Source organism: Lytechinus variegatus, chromosome 2 (genome assembly GCF_018143015.1).
Source record: "Lytechinus variegatus isolate NC3 chromosome 2, Lvar_3.0, whole genome shotgun sequence".
In the NCBI taxonomy this organism is placed as follows: Eukaryota; Metazoa; Echinodermata; class Echinoidea; order Temnopleuroida; family Toxopneustidae; genus Lytechinus; species Lytechinus variegatus.
Window position 1 is genome coordinate 18,776,744 of NC_054741.1, and position 14,928 is coordinate 18,791,671.

General features: G+C 36.1%; 1 protein-coding gene across 1 annotated transcript; it reads right to left on the reverse strand.

Moving 5' to 3' along the window:
• Positions 1 to 348: 348 nt before the first annotated feature.
• Positions 349 to 6,572, reverse strand: LOC121409676 (ankyrin-3-like). The gene is made up of 4 exons (XM_041601585.1): positions 3,957 to 6,572; positions 3,061 to 3,231; positions 829 to 986; positions 349 to 421 (listed from the first exon to the last, which is right to left on the reverse strand). Exons 1-4 carry the CDS (start codon positions 6,570 to 6,572, stop codon positions 349 to 351), a joined length of 3,018 nt encoding a protein of 1,005 aa, XP_041457519.1.
• Positions 6,573 to 14,928: the final 8,356 nt, after the last annotated feature.

Consider the following 14,928-nt stretch of genomic DNA (forward strand, 5'->3'; position numbering starts at 1 on the left):
TTTCGTCGTCAATATTCAAATTGGCGACGTCGTGAATAATTCGCGACGAAATTCTCGACGAAATTGGCGACGTCGTGAATTTCGTCGCCAATTTCGTCGTGAATATTCGCGATTTGGTCTATACGCGATGTCCCTTGCTTCCGATGAACATCCACTTTAACGGTCCCGATATGTATTCCCGACGTCCGTTCTTTCCCGTTCTGTTTTCGCAAATTTGCGCCAATAAATCAAATTCTGGAGCCCTTCCCCATTATATGACGTCGAGCGCTTGACAAGGCAACGGATTCCATTTTTTATGTCTGAAATGGAACGCATACACGGGTTTCCCTTAATACCCTGAGCCACCACTTAAGATTGTAAAAATTTCCTGCATATAATGGTTTTACCTTGATAATACCGGGCCAGTTCAGATGGATCCATTCTGAAAATTAATCAAGCATGCATTTTGATAATAAACATTATTTCAAGAAGAAAAAAAACACTGACGCGACTGAATCAATGGCTATAATACAGTTATACTTTAATAGAGGAAGGTTGAATATCAAAACGGAAGAAATGAAATCAGTAAAATTGAAAACGATACGACTGACAATCTTTTAATATAACCATTCACGAAACATCTATTCGATTTAAGAACAATATTTCTTTATAATTGTTTGATCAGTGCACTAGTTAAACTGTTGAACTATGAACTATACAGATAAAACTTGGAATATGAATGCTGTTATTCATTATTGAGTGTTTAATATAATATATTTTTCCATTCATCACAATTCAAGAAAAATATTAGAGAATTGCTAATAGGGTTATACATGAAAAGAAAATTACCTCGATAAGATTATCTGTTTAACAACTTCATCCTTGGCATAGAAGATTGGTAGTTTTCCTGACTTATCTTCCAAATTTGGCTTAGCTCCATTGTCAAGGAGATAGAATACTAAAGCCTTCTCGGGTGATAAGCTTCCACTGTAAAACACGTCTGAAATCTGAATCAAACATAACACGTAAACCTATTTCAACTGATCTCACATCCTTGTAGGGTTGAGGGTCGACCCCCACCTTCCCCATCCAATCGACAAGTTTGTTTGTGTAAATAAACATAAATTCAAACCTCAAAAGTAATGTAGATTATTGTTAAATATCATCGTATAACATACTATTGGTCAGGATCTAATGATAATTTTCAAAGAATAATTTATATGTGATCTGGAAGAGAAAGATGAACACTGGAAATGAAAAAAAGATATTCACATGATAATGTTTCACAATCAAACTCAAATCGCATTTCTTGGAAGGCCAACTTTAAAGGAGAATGAAACCATTGTCTAAATCTCATGTATAGCTTGTGTGAAAACAGAAAAATCAAAGAAACAGATCAACAAAAGTTTGAGAAAAATCGGACAAATAATGAGAAAGTTATGAGCATTTGAATATTGCGATCACTATTGCTATGGAGATAGCAAATTGGCAATGTGACAAAGATGTGTGATGTCACTTGTGAACAACTCTCCCCATTACTTTAGTATATATTTCACTTGAATTGCCTCTTTTATCACATCTATCCATAGATCATGTGTTCTTTCTACACGAGGGCATGTAATACATATTTTTTAAGAATACATCATGGATAAAGAGTTTGTATCATCATAAGAAAAAGCAAAAAGAGACATTTTGAGGGTATTTTATAGTCCACCAAAGGGAAAGTTGTTCATCAGTGACATCACACATCCTTGTCGCATTGCCAATGGGAGGATCTGCATAGCATTAGCCTTAGAATATTCAAATTCTCATAACTTTCTCATTATTTGTCCGATTTTTCTCAAACTTTCTTTATTCTTATTCTTTGATTTTTCTGTTTCTACACAAGCCTATTTGTTCCAAAGGTTTCATTCCCCTTTAAAGAAGCTTTGGCTGGTGGTAGAAACAAAAGCGACACGATAAAAACTGTCGATTTTCTCTTATTCATATCATTGGCGTTATTTGCTCAAATGAATTTTCATTTCATTGTCTAAATCTCATGTAAAGCGCCCTCTTGTGTATGTGCATGTCTCAACCACTGATTAACGGAATTGGCAGGGCATCAAAAATTGATCTGTGATTGGACGGCTGTTAGAGCTATACAAGCAGTCACTGAATCTGTGAAACTGAACTGTATAAACAAGTCATTTGTATTAAGAAATCAAATACTTTTACTAATCATGACCAAAAAATTCAAATTAGTCCGTCTTATGTTGTGGTAAGCCCCCCCACATACATATACACCCACCCTCTCTCTCTAACACACACAACCACAGCCTTTTACACACACACACACACACAAAGATATATGCCTGTTTCTGTTTCGGTTTATTTTTACATATTATATTTATTTATTGAAGAAGCTATAACATTTGATAAACAATTATATAGGTGTCATATGACAAATTTGTATTTTGCTATCATGCCGTTTTATTTGTAAAAAAAATCCATATTTTATTGTTCGAAATAGACATGAAATACTCCGAATATCTGCTTTGCCCAATCGATCGTGGGCCTGGCAGCCACTGTGCAGCGCCAGATCGACGAGGCTCTATCCCTTCAATCGTTGAAGGCCAAACAGGGTAGCAGCAACTTCCATCTTTTAACGTCTTTTTGTCTGACGCGGCCGGGGTTGAACCCCCGGCCTCCCGGTTGTGAGACGAGACGCTCTACCAACTGAGCCAACATACCGGCATTTTGGTTGCGATACCGGTCAATTGGTATTAAAGATACCTGCAAACTTAATTGCGAAGGAAACTTCTTCTCAATCACGAAATTTGCAGACAATATCAGGATGAAATCTCTATCAGTTACCTGCTTTTATAATATCAGTAAATTTCTTCAAAAGGGTCGTTTTCTAAAGAAAAATAAGAAACATGGCCGATGTAGGACGGTATCCTAAAATATAAAAATCATATTTTCACAAAGAATCGAAAGATGGGATGGGGTGTGAATAATACATACAAAATGACATCTCAGTATATACATTTCTAATTATTGTATATTTATCAAAGCTTAAGACTGAATTGAAATATGAATTACCTTTCTTAGAGAATCACTTTCGTCTACATTTCTCTCAGTGTTGTAGCAGAGTTTGATGGCTTCATGAAGACACATCTGACCGTCAGCTGACTGGACATTGAGATCAGCTCCTTGAGACACTAACCTCTCAATGGCTGTGGTTTGACCATGTTGTATAGCAAGATGAATATCCTTTAAATCATGCAGAATTAATATTAAGAGGGGAGTTAAGAATGAGATAAAGGCAGAGTGGAAGTGAGAAATAGAATACGTACACAATATTACACACTATATGGTTAGTGGACGAAATTGAGATCTCTTGTTTTACCGTTTGAAATAGGTTTGAAAATCAATAAAAGGTCCATTCTTTCACAAAGGAGAGTTGGTCTAGCAGAACGCTGAAATCTCATGTATGTAGAGATGTAGAGATCATCCCAATCTCCTTCCTTTGGAAGGGAAATCCCTTTGTTGTTGTTGATGATGATTTCATTTTGCTTTTGAAATATATTCTGACCAATATCCCCTCCATTTGGGAGTGATAGCCTTCGGTTTTTTTTTTCTGGAGGGGGACTTGTTTAACTAACAAACCAGCACCAACCCGTTAATAATCGTGTCCAGGCCTCTGTTAATTATCCTAATACATGCAAATAAACAAATTGAAAAATCAAATTATTTTAATGACTAAAAAAATTAATCATACGCGTGTTCAAAATGAAATTCATTGGATCGGGAATGCTCGAAACGAAATTCTGCATATACGTGCTTTGTGTTAAACTAATAAATTCGTGCTGAAATCAACATCAAACCCTCAATATGCCATCGCCCTCCCATCAATATTCTCCCATCAGCATGATCAGCCTCTGCCCTTCTCAGAGTACACCACAATGAATTCACAAATGAATAGCCGAAAAATTTACCTCGGTATTGGAAACGATGTTGAGACGTTTTGCACCTTCAGCCTTTAGAACTTGAATGACATCGAGATGATTTGTTGAAAGAGCTACGTCCAACGAAGTCGAACCGTTTTCATTTTTCGCGTTCACCTCGGCTCCTTGTCTGATCAGATATTTGACGATATCAAGATGACCATTCTGAGTAGCAGTGTGTAATGCAGTCCAACCGTCGTTATCACCTATATTCACCTTACCTCCTTGACCAATCAGATATTTGACAACGTTAAGATGACCATTCTGAGCAGCAATGTGTAATGCAGTCCCACCATCGTTACCTCCTTTATTCACCTCAGCTCCTTGACTAATGAGAAATTTGATAACATCAAGATGGTCATTTTGGGCAGCAATGTTTAATGCAGTCCAATCGTCGTTATCTCCTGTATTCACCGCAGCTCCCTTACTAATCAGATATTTGACAACGTTAAGATGACCATTCTGAGCAGCAATGTGTAATGCAGTCCCACCATCGGTAACTCCTTTATTCACAGCAGCTCCTTGACTAATGAGATATTTGGTGACATCAAGGTGACCACTTTGAGCAGCAAGGTGCAATGCAGTCACACCAATGTTATACCCTTTATTCACATCACCTCCTTGACTAATCAGATATTTGACGACATCAAGTTGATCATTCTGGGCAGCAGTGTGTAATGCAGTCCAACCTTCGTCATCTCCTTTATTCACCTCACTTCCTTGACTAATCAAGTATTTGACGACATCAGGATGTCCGTTCTGAACAGCAATGCGTAATGCAGTCCGACCGTCGTTACCTCCTTTATTCACCTCACCTCCTTGACTGATCAGATATTTGACGACATCAAGATGACCATTCTGAGCAGCAATGTGTAATGCAGTCCAACCATCGTTACCTCCTTTATCCACAGCAGCTCCTTGAGTAATCAGATATTTGACGATATCAAGATGACCATTCTGAGTAGCAGTGTGTAATGCAGTCCAACCGTCGTTATCTCCTTTATTCACCTCACCTCCTTGACTAATCAGATATTTGACGACATCAAGATGACCATTCTGAGCAGCAATGTGTAATGCAGTCCGACCATCGTTACCTCCTTTATTCACCTCATCTCCTTGAGTGATCAAATATTTGACGACATCAAGATGACCATTCTGAGCAGCAATGTGTAATGCAGTCCAACCGTCATTATCTCCTGTATCCACCGCAGCTCCTTGACTAATCAGATATTTGACGACATCAAGATGACCATTCTGAGCAGCAATGTGTAATGCAGTCCAATCGTCGTTATCTCCTGTATCCACCGCAGCTCCTTGACTAATGAGATATTTGGTGACATCAAGATGACTATTTTGAGCAGCAAGGTGCAATGCAGTCGCACCAATGTTATCCCCTTTATTCACCTCGCCTCCTTGACTAATAAGATATTTGACGACATCAATTTGATCATTCTTGGCAGCACTGTGTAATGCAGTCCAACCGTCGTCATCTCCTTTATTCACCTCACCTCCTTGAGTGATCAAATATGTGACGACATCAAGATGACCATTCTGAGCAGCAATGTGTAATGCAGTCCAACCATCGTTACCTCCTTTATTCACCTCACCTCCTTGAGTGATCAAATATTTGACGACATCAAGATGACCATTCTGAGCAGCAATGTGTAATGCAGTCCAACCATCGGTAACTCCTTTATCCACAGCAGCTCCTTGACTAATCAGATATTTGACGACATCAAGATGACCATTCTGAGCAGCAATGTGTAATGCAGTCCGACCATCGTTACCTCCTTTATTCACCTCATCTCCTTGAGTGATCAAATATTTGACGACATCAAGATGACCATTCTGAGCAGCAATGTGTAATGCAGTCCAACCGTCGTTATCTCCTTTATCCACAGCAGCTCCTTGACTAATCAGATATTTGACGACATCAAGATGACCATTCTGAGCAGCAATGTGTAATGCAGTCCAATCGTCGTTATCTCCTTTATTCACCTCACCTCCTTGACTAATCAGATATTTGACGACATCAAGATGACCATTCTGAGCAGCAATGTGTAATGCAGTCCAACCATCGTTATCTCCTCTATTCACCTCACCTCCTTGACTAATCAAATATTTGACGACATCAAGATGACCATTCTTAACAGCAATGTGTAATGCAGTCTCACCATCGTTGACTTCTTTCTTCACCTCAGCCCCTTGACCGATTAGATATACCAATATCTCAACTCTACCGCTCATTGCTGCAATCACCAACGGCGTCTTGCCTTCAGCATTACCCTGATTCACATTGGCCCCTTGACTGACCAATCTTTGTACTTCTTCAATTTGACCATTTCTTACTGCTATCAATAATGGAGAGTAGTCCTCCGTATCTTCTTCAACCAAAGTCGATCTAAGATTGTCAATAGATTTGACCGATTTACAAATACCTCGTGGGGCAGCTAGAAAATATTGTTTGACCTCAAAGTCATCTGTACCTCCTTCAGTAAGATTCACTTTAAGACTTTCAGTGGATTTTCGTGGTTTGGAATTTTTTCGCGAAGCAGCTAGATAGTGTGGTTTGACCACAAGGGCCTTCCGTTTCCTCATCAACACCATGGTGTGGAAATTTCCTTATTTGTGATGTCTCGTTAAAGTTAACACCCTGCGGGGGCTTTTATTTTACTCGTTTGAGATTACTTCTTCCTGTTTGATTCTGAATGATCTGTCATATTCACAACATGCCGTAATTCAAGAATCTTTAAACATTGTGTGAGCTGTTTCTCACGTGCAGCAATATTTAAACCAGTGCCGTTCCTGGGCCTGTGTTGCAGAGATAATTCAAGTGTACGGTTTTACCCAACACACTGAATATCAACAGTCTATTCGACATTGTGGAGCACTCCGTCTTCCAATGAAAATCATGTCCACTCCGTGTACACTTTAGCTTTGTTTTAGACAAATTAGTTATATATCTACACCTTCTTCCCAAAGAAATCTCGGGGATAATCCCCAAACATCAAAATGTATTTTCGTGAAACTGAAATGACAGCGACCTAGCGACTTTATGTCTAGGTAGTCCAGTAACAATGTTCTAGTGATCATAAATGAATCTTGACGCACAGTACAAAAGGTGAACTAAGAATAGTCATGATAGCGGTTTTCAATGAATGGAATGACATTTAGAACAGCAGTCAGCAGCCCGCGCCAATCCAGGATTTTTTAAGGGGTGCATTTTCTCCCCCCCAAAAAAAAAAAAAAAATAATAATAATAAATTAATGAATATTAAATAAATAAAATGAAATTTAATAAATCAATTAATTAAAAAAAAAATCGTCAATTAAAATGGAAGGTAAATTTGACTCCAAAAAGGTGGTAAGTCAAACAAGTCACCACCACCCTCGCCCCCTGGATCAATACTTGGTAGTGAGGGCATAGCACTGGCATCAAGGCATTGTGATGAGGGGAAATTCCTATCACATGGGTAATATAGTTACCCTTATGACCAAATAACTATTTTGGTTTAAATAAACGTTCCCTTCGTTATTAGATGGTGTGTTTTACACGTAAGCCCCATTTAGTATGATGCGGTACAATCGTACATAAAAATAGGGTTCATGTTTGGGTGCATGTGTACGCAGTGGCGTAACGTGGGTCACGGCATTTGGGGGGGACACCACCAAAAATTTTGAGTCACTTAAATTAGTGGGCGCGCAAAGCAGGATCACAAAACATTGCCCAGAATGTTTAAATTTTCAGGACAAAATGCATGAAAGTTTTTTTAAATAGCTCTCGCTTCGCGCTCGCACTTTTTGTATAGGGCTTATATGAGATTATTTCATAATTTTGTTGTTTTATAAGAATAAAGATAAGAAGCGACTGTGAGGACTACCCCTTCAAACAAAGAAAAATCAACTTTGAGCGGCCGAATGGCCCCACCCCCTATTAGCGAAAGTTGGTTCCGCCACATTGACACAAAGTAAACGCAAACAGACAAAAAAATGTTGCCCGCCACATTAAAAGGCAAGGACGCCGAGTGCCCCCCTGCCCCCAGGAAAAAATCCTAGCTATATACGCCACTGCAAAGGATGTAATTTTTCCCCCAACACTATGTGATTAGAGTCCGATTTGAGCGAGTGATGGGAGGTTGGGCGGTACTAAACCCAATGTCGTGAAACCGACATTTGGACTCCAAATTGAATGTCCTATTCAAAATAATCTTTTCATACTATTGTTTGAATCATGGCGGTAGGAAGAACTACCTCAGTGTTTGAACAGTTAACAGTTGAGAGGCAATCGTACACACGCTACAGGATTTTAGTGTAAAAAATGAAATTGCCTTCTGGTTTCAGCTATAACTTTCCCTTCTGACTTGAAGGGAGAGGAGTAATACATACATCGTACTATTTTCATTCTGGAAATATTAACACTTGATATGAAACATGGACATAAGACATCATGTGATCACCTCTGTGTGATTATTGTTCTACCTGCCAATGATTTTGATCATCTTTGGTGATTTACAGTTTGTTTATGGTCTGTTTTATATTTTACCCTGATCTGATGTTTCTCTGTGTGCTTGTTAAAAGTAGAGTCATATCATTTTATCAATGTTGGTAGAAGCAGTGTAGGTCCTATCGTCAAAGTTGTTTCGTCGAACCTATAGTTACCAAGTTTGGCACAGCGCTAAAAGTGAGCTATAGACTGCAGTCAGCGTTGTTAAATTACTTTCCTGAAGGATTTGTTTGTTTGGTTCCAAACGGAAACTGGGTTTTTATTTATCAATATTTTCAATATATCAAATTACAAAGGACATTAAATCGGCTTTTGCATAATAACATTTATCCAGTGCCTCTCTATAAGTTTTGTATTTACTGATTTTGAACTTACAATGGAATTTCACTCTATTCTTAGGCAAATCCAGTGTTGTTTTTAAGAAAAAAGCTTTTCATTATTTAGCAGGACCTTAGATTTGGCTACTTGTATTTTTCTTCATCTCACAATGATCTTACTCTAATAATGTGATAATAATCATAGAATAAATACGAGTTTTATCTCGATCGCAAATTTATAATTTTTTTTTTTCCAATTTCTTTTTCACCCACAGTAGGGTGTTTTATTCAATACATAATCAGTTTACATGTAGATCTGCTTGCACAATCAATATGACTTCAGTTTACATTTGTTTTCAGTCAATGTACAAAAATAATCAGAAAGTGAGTGTTTAACAGTATAAAAAGCTGATAATACAGTCTTATTACAAAATGAATCATTTACGGTACCAAAAGCAAAAACATAGCTTTAATTTATGTAGAGAACGAAAGAAAAAGATGCAAATTTGTATCTCGCAAACCGTTGAAAATCTTTTCGACATTAGTTGACAATCTTTTCGACATTAGTCGAAAAGATTAATAAAATTTGACCAACACTTTTCAAAAGATGCTTGCTGCATATTTTCACATGAAATAGCTTTTTCGTACAAAAAATGATTCTTTAACTCGTTGAGGATTTTCTGTGGCATAAGACGAATTCCAGCTAATTTGATTTTATATATCATCCATTTTATCCAAATAATCAGTGTATTTAAGGCTCTATTATATTTAATGGGAGTAATTCCAAAAAGAACATTTTCCATGGTTAATTTTAATACTAATTTGCATCTTTCAAACAGTCTCCTTTCAAAGTATGCCCATACTTTTTTAACTAAGTGGCATTCAAAGAACAGATGTTCAATAGTTTCAACTTGGGAGGTACAGAAAGTACAAGTACTACTTGCTTTAGCTTGGATTTTGCACAAATACAAATTCGTTGGAATAATACAGTTAATTAAGCAATATTGAAACCACCTGATTGAAACATCTGTCATTACTTGAAACGGTATAGAATTAAAACAACGCCATTTCTCCAGTGAGAATTGTTTTCCGATTCTCTCTTCCCATTTTTTTTTTCTTTGAAAGTTATTACATACCTTTTTTTTCACCAATGGAACATAAATATTTTTACAACCTTTATTTTGCTTCATCAATACAGTAATGACATTTGGTCTCAATGGAGTGGTTAACTTCACAAAATCGTTATCAGGTTGCGAAAAACTCTCTAACTTTTCACTGATCTCTTGTTTTATAATGAAATATGTAAGGTAATCAATTGAAACATTGTACACTTCAATAATTCTTTGTCTACTTAAAACCCGACCATCTGTTCCTATTAAGTCGTTGACAAATCTTAAACCCTTTTGACTCCAGTGTCTAAAGTTAACTAGATTTCTGTTAATAACTATGTCTTCATTATGACATAGGAGTTCAGAAAAGAATTCTCTTCTACTGGAACATCTATTTGCTTTCCGAAAAATACACCATGAGGAAAGTACATCTTTCCAAAAAGGGTTTGTTATTGTATTAACAAACTTTTCTAAATAGCCATGACTATAAAGTAAAAAATTGGAGTCTGAAAAAGGGATGGCATGCAAAAAAGAATTGAAACATATATTATCCATGAATCCATTATGCATTCTTCGTATCCAGGTTAATTTCAACGACATAAAGAAACATTCAATATTTACCATTTTCACACCACCTTCCATATAGGAATTACAAATCTGAATTCTTTTGATACGATCAGGTTTTTTATTCCACAAAAAACTGAACAGAACCCTTTCCAGCTCTTTTATAAACACAGGTGATGGATTTGGTAAAGACAAAATTAAATAATTAAATTGTGACAGAAAAAGAGTTTTAACAAGAGTTACTTTACCTAGTGGGGTTATGTTTCTATTTGACCAGACTTGAATTAGGCGCTTCACCCTGTTTAGGGCAGGTATGTAATTAAAAGATACAATGTTATCTAAATTTAAAGAAAAGTTTATACCTAAACAAGTGAAACAGCCATCATCGACCCACGAGAGTTTCATTTTTGTTTTAATTCTGTATGGGCTATATTTTTTCGATCCAATCCAAACAATTTTAGTTTTACCTTCATTAATTTTCAATCCTGAAAGTGAATAAAAAATCGCAATAACAGAAAGGGCACTGTTCAGAGATTCATTCGAACCATCTAAAAAGAGGGTTGTATCATCTGCATACTGAGTAATTTTCCGAATATTTCCTTTAATATCAATTCCTTTAATACAATCATTTTGACGAAGCATAACTGCTAAAATTTCAGCACATAACAGAAATAAATAAGAGGAAAGGGGATCACCCTGCCTACAGCCTCTATTTATAAAGAAACGTTCTGACAAATGACCATTTATGTATACTGAAGACATATTTTCATTATAAAACGTTTGAATCCACTGATGAATGGAAGGCCCCAAATTAAATGTTTCTAAGACTTTGTATAAAAAATTATGTGAAACTGAATCAAAAGCTTTCTCGAAATCGAGTAATAACAACATCCCAGGAGTATTCAATTCTTCAGTTTCATGGAGAGTATCATAAATAATACGAATATTTTCTCCAATATATCTATTCTTCATGAACCCTTTTTGATCTTCATGGATAATTTCATGCAATATATTTTTAATTCTATTGGCTATAGCAGAAGATGCAATTTTATATGACGTGTTCAAAAGAGTTATAGGTCTCCAGTTTTGTAAATATTGTCTAGGTTTCTCTCCTTTGGGTATTAAAGAAATAATTCCCAATCTTTGTGAATTTGAGAGCTTCTTTGTCTTATAAGAATAGTTAATTGCTCTGACATAAAAATGTCCCAATTCTTTCCAAAAACACTTGAAGAATTCTACTGTAAATCCGTCCGAACCAGGGGCCTTCCCATTCTTCATTTTTTTAAGACTTTCAGTCACTTCTTCATAGGTTAAAGGACCACCTAGTCTTTTCATGTTATGGTCTTTTAATTTGTTTATCTCCAAATTCTTTAACCTGTCATAAAAACTTTCTGTGTCTAAAGTATGATCTTTGTTACAATATAATTTTGAATAAAATTTTTTACATTCATCTGTTATTTCTTGTGTGTTGTCAACAACTGATCCATTGCTCAAAGTTATAGACGACATAGTTTTCTCAACATTTCTTTTCTTCTCCAAATTTAAAAAGAATTTGGAAGGTTTTTCTCCATATGCAATGGCGTTTATACGTGCTCTTATCATTTGACCTTTCAATTTCACATTTCTTATTTCTTGAAGTAGAATACGTTTTTCTAATACTTGTCTTTCTAGATCACTGTTGGGATTAAAGCTCAGTTCACTTTCTAATCTTTGTATATTCTTTTCTAACAAATCCTCTTCTTCAATCATGTCTTTTTTCTTCTTCACAGAATAAGATATTGTTGAACCTCTTATTTCCATTAGTAAGACTTCAAATTTATAATTAAGCGAAATAATAGTGTTTATACAAACAATCAGAGTGCTTGCAGTGTATGAGTTATTATCAGTAATATTATTACGCCGCACGTAGCACTACACATTTTCTGCGATTTATTCACATAGGCCTACAATTTGAATTGAATTGAATTTAATTTATTTTCATACTTCACAAGATAACAAAATAATAACATAATACAAGAAATACATTTTGTTTCATAGAAAATACAAAGAAAATGGCAGTAAATAAAGTGAAATATGAAGGAACCTGAATGAAAAGCAGAGCTTGCAGTGTCTGCAGGTTCCTTAAAGTAATTATGAAGTTCGTAAGGAGATTGGACACCAAAGAAGAATTAGACTACAAGGAAAAGCCAAACATTAGCGCAAAATAAAGGGGTAAAGAATTAGAGGAAAAGTGGACAATGTGAAATATAGGAGGGGGGTGAGCGAAGAATGAAAAAAATAAATAAATTAAAAACTATACCACATAATACCTTTAAAGGTACAGATCAAATATATTATATATATATTCAGCCAGTGCGTCTTAACGGTGTCCATAACTGGACAAAAGAAATGATTTCAGTTTGCATTTAAACATAGTACTTAGAGATAAACAGCTAGTTATTTCGCTTGGAAGATTATTCCAAAGCCTTGGTCCTTCGAATACAATTGTTCTTTGAGCAAATAACGTACGAGTACGTGAAAGGTGAAAAGAGTCCCTTTGGCGGGTAGGGTAAGAATGGATGAGGTTGTTTCTTTGAAACAAGGAAGAAAAAAATTCCGGTAGATCATCTTTTGAGAGTTGAAACATGAATGTACACAAATGAAATTCGTAAAGATCATGAATTTTCAGGATTTTATTTTTCATAAATAATGGATTTGTGTGTGCATAAAAGTCAGATTGGTTAATTACCCTAATTGCCCGCTTTTGTAATTTGAATAACATTTCTAATAGTGTCTTGTTTGTATTAGCCCAAACCAATATACCATAATTTAATCGTGATGAAATGAGAGTCATCAAGGGCGCCGGAAGCGGGGGGCAGGGGGGCACTTGCCCCCCCAAATAAAATTTTTGGGGGGCAAAACGAGATTTTGCCCCCCCCCAAATGTGCCCCCCTGAAAGTAGAAAAAGGATAAATTATTTAAGGACAAAAGTAAACGATGAAGGCACTTTTCTGCCTAAAAATTGTCATTTCCATTGTCAAAAATGAAAAAAATTTGCCCCTGACGGGGCAATTACATTATCATAGTAAGCCTCGCGTCTTTTGACGAACAGTTCCTCTGTGAAACATACCTTTGATAAGCCCCTTTTCCATCTTATTACAGTGTGATAACGTTTAACCTTTTAATGAATACATTTCAGACTAAAACCGAATGGCAAGCTATTTTTTTAATATCTAAACCTACAAATAATGAAAAAGATGGGTATCTTCTTAGATAAATGATTTGATTTTATATATTTCGATCTAAAAAGTGAAAAAAAAATCAAGCACGTTTTGAAATAAAGAGATGGTTGTGTATTTATGCAAAAGCGCGAGCGATTTTTTTAAATTTTTATACTACGACCTGAAAGTTTTTTTTTTCCAATTATTCCCCTCCTTCCATCATTCAACTTTCTTCCCGGTCCTATCTTTCTTCTTATCTTTCTCCTCACCTTCCGCCGCTTCGCCCCCTTGATCTACCTATATGATGACCCCTCCCACGGCAGGAATTTGGTGTAAAAATGGAATATAAAAGTCTCGTTAATAGAGTGTTTAAAAACAATTTTGGGGGGATTAAACATAGTTAAAGTTCACTGTGAAGGATTAATCATAACTCATGAAAACTATTCTTTATACTGAGTACGCGAACAATGAAAATATTCTTATATTCCAAGTAAATTTGGAATAAAGGGAAAGTGAATTGGCTTAACAAAGGTATGATTTTACTGGGTATGGAACATTCTCGTCTACCATCTATGCACTAAATTTACTTATAAGTATCCAGAGGCGATTTTTTCTTCGTCATTTTTATTAGATATGAATTTGACAGTGGCCATCGATGTCATCAATGTCATCACTCTTTGGCTGGCATATAGGGCCAGATGCGAGGTCGAGAATAGTTGGGCCGGTATGTCTTTTCTGTTCCTAGCCAAGTTCTTAACAAAAACTATCTGTTAATATATTCGAAATTCTATGATACATGTGTATAATTTCGATTTTGAATTTTGTATTTTTCCATAATAAAAGAGCACAAATAGTAGGGGGACATTTGATATTATGTCCCCCCCTTTCCAAAATGGTAGGGGGACGCGTCCCCCCTGTCCCCTGGGATTTCCGCCCATTGCGATGGGGGAGCTTCTGCATTTTTTAGAATAAAATTGAAGGATTTCGTGCACACTTTTGGTGAATTTTGTGAATTCTGCCCTCTCGATCGGCGGCCCCGGCTGCATACGGTCATGTTTGTCATCTTAGAGTCTTTAAAAGGCCTATATATTACATTGGTTTGAAACAATTTCGTTTGCAATAAGGCTCGTAATTTGCTGGAACTGCGACCCTGATCATGAAGAAACACCAGTCTGGGTCAGAAGGGGAAACAGAAAGAGCAAAAAGAACTCCAAGACTGTTTAATTCTCAAGAAATTTATTTTGAATGCTCTTAGAAACGCAACTTTTA

What these genes read in the sequence shown, in the direction of transcription:
- LOC121409676 (XM_041601585.1), bottom strand. Translation starts at nt 6,572, where the DNA reads ATGGTGTTGATGAGGAAACGGAAGGCCCTTGTGGTCAAACCACACTAT. An exon ending in ACATCGTTTCCAATACCGAG is followed by an intron (nt 3,232 to 3,956) that starts GTAAATTTTTCG and finishes CATGATTTAAAG; the next exon opens with GATATTCATCTTGCTATACA. An exon ending in AAACAGATAATCTTATCGAG is followed by an intron (nt 422 to 828) that starts GTAATTTTCTTT and finishes ATTAATTTTCAG; the next exon opens with AATGGATCCATCTGAACTGG.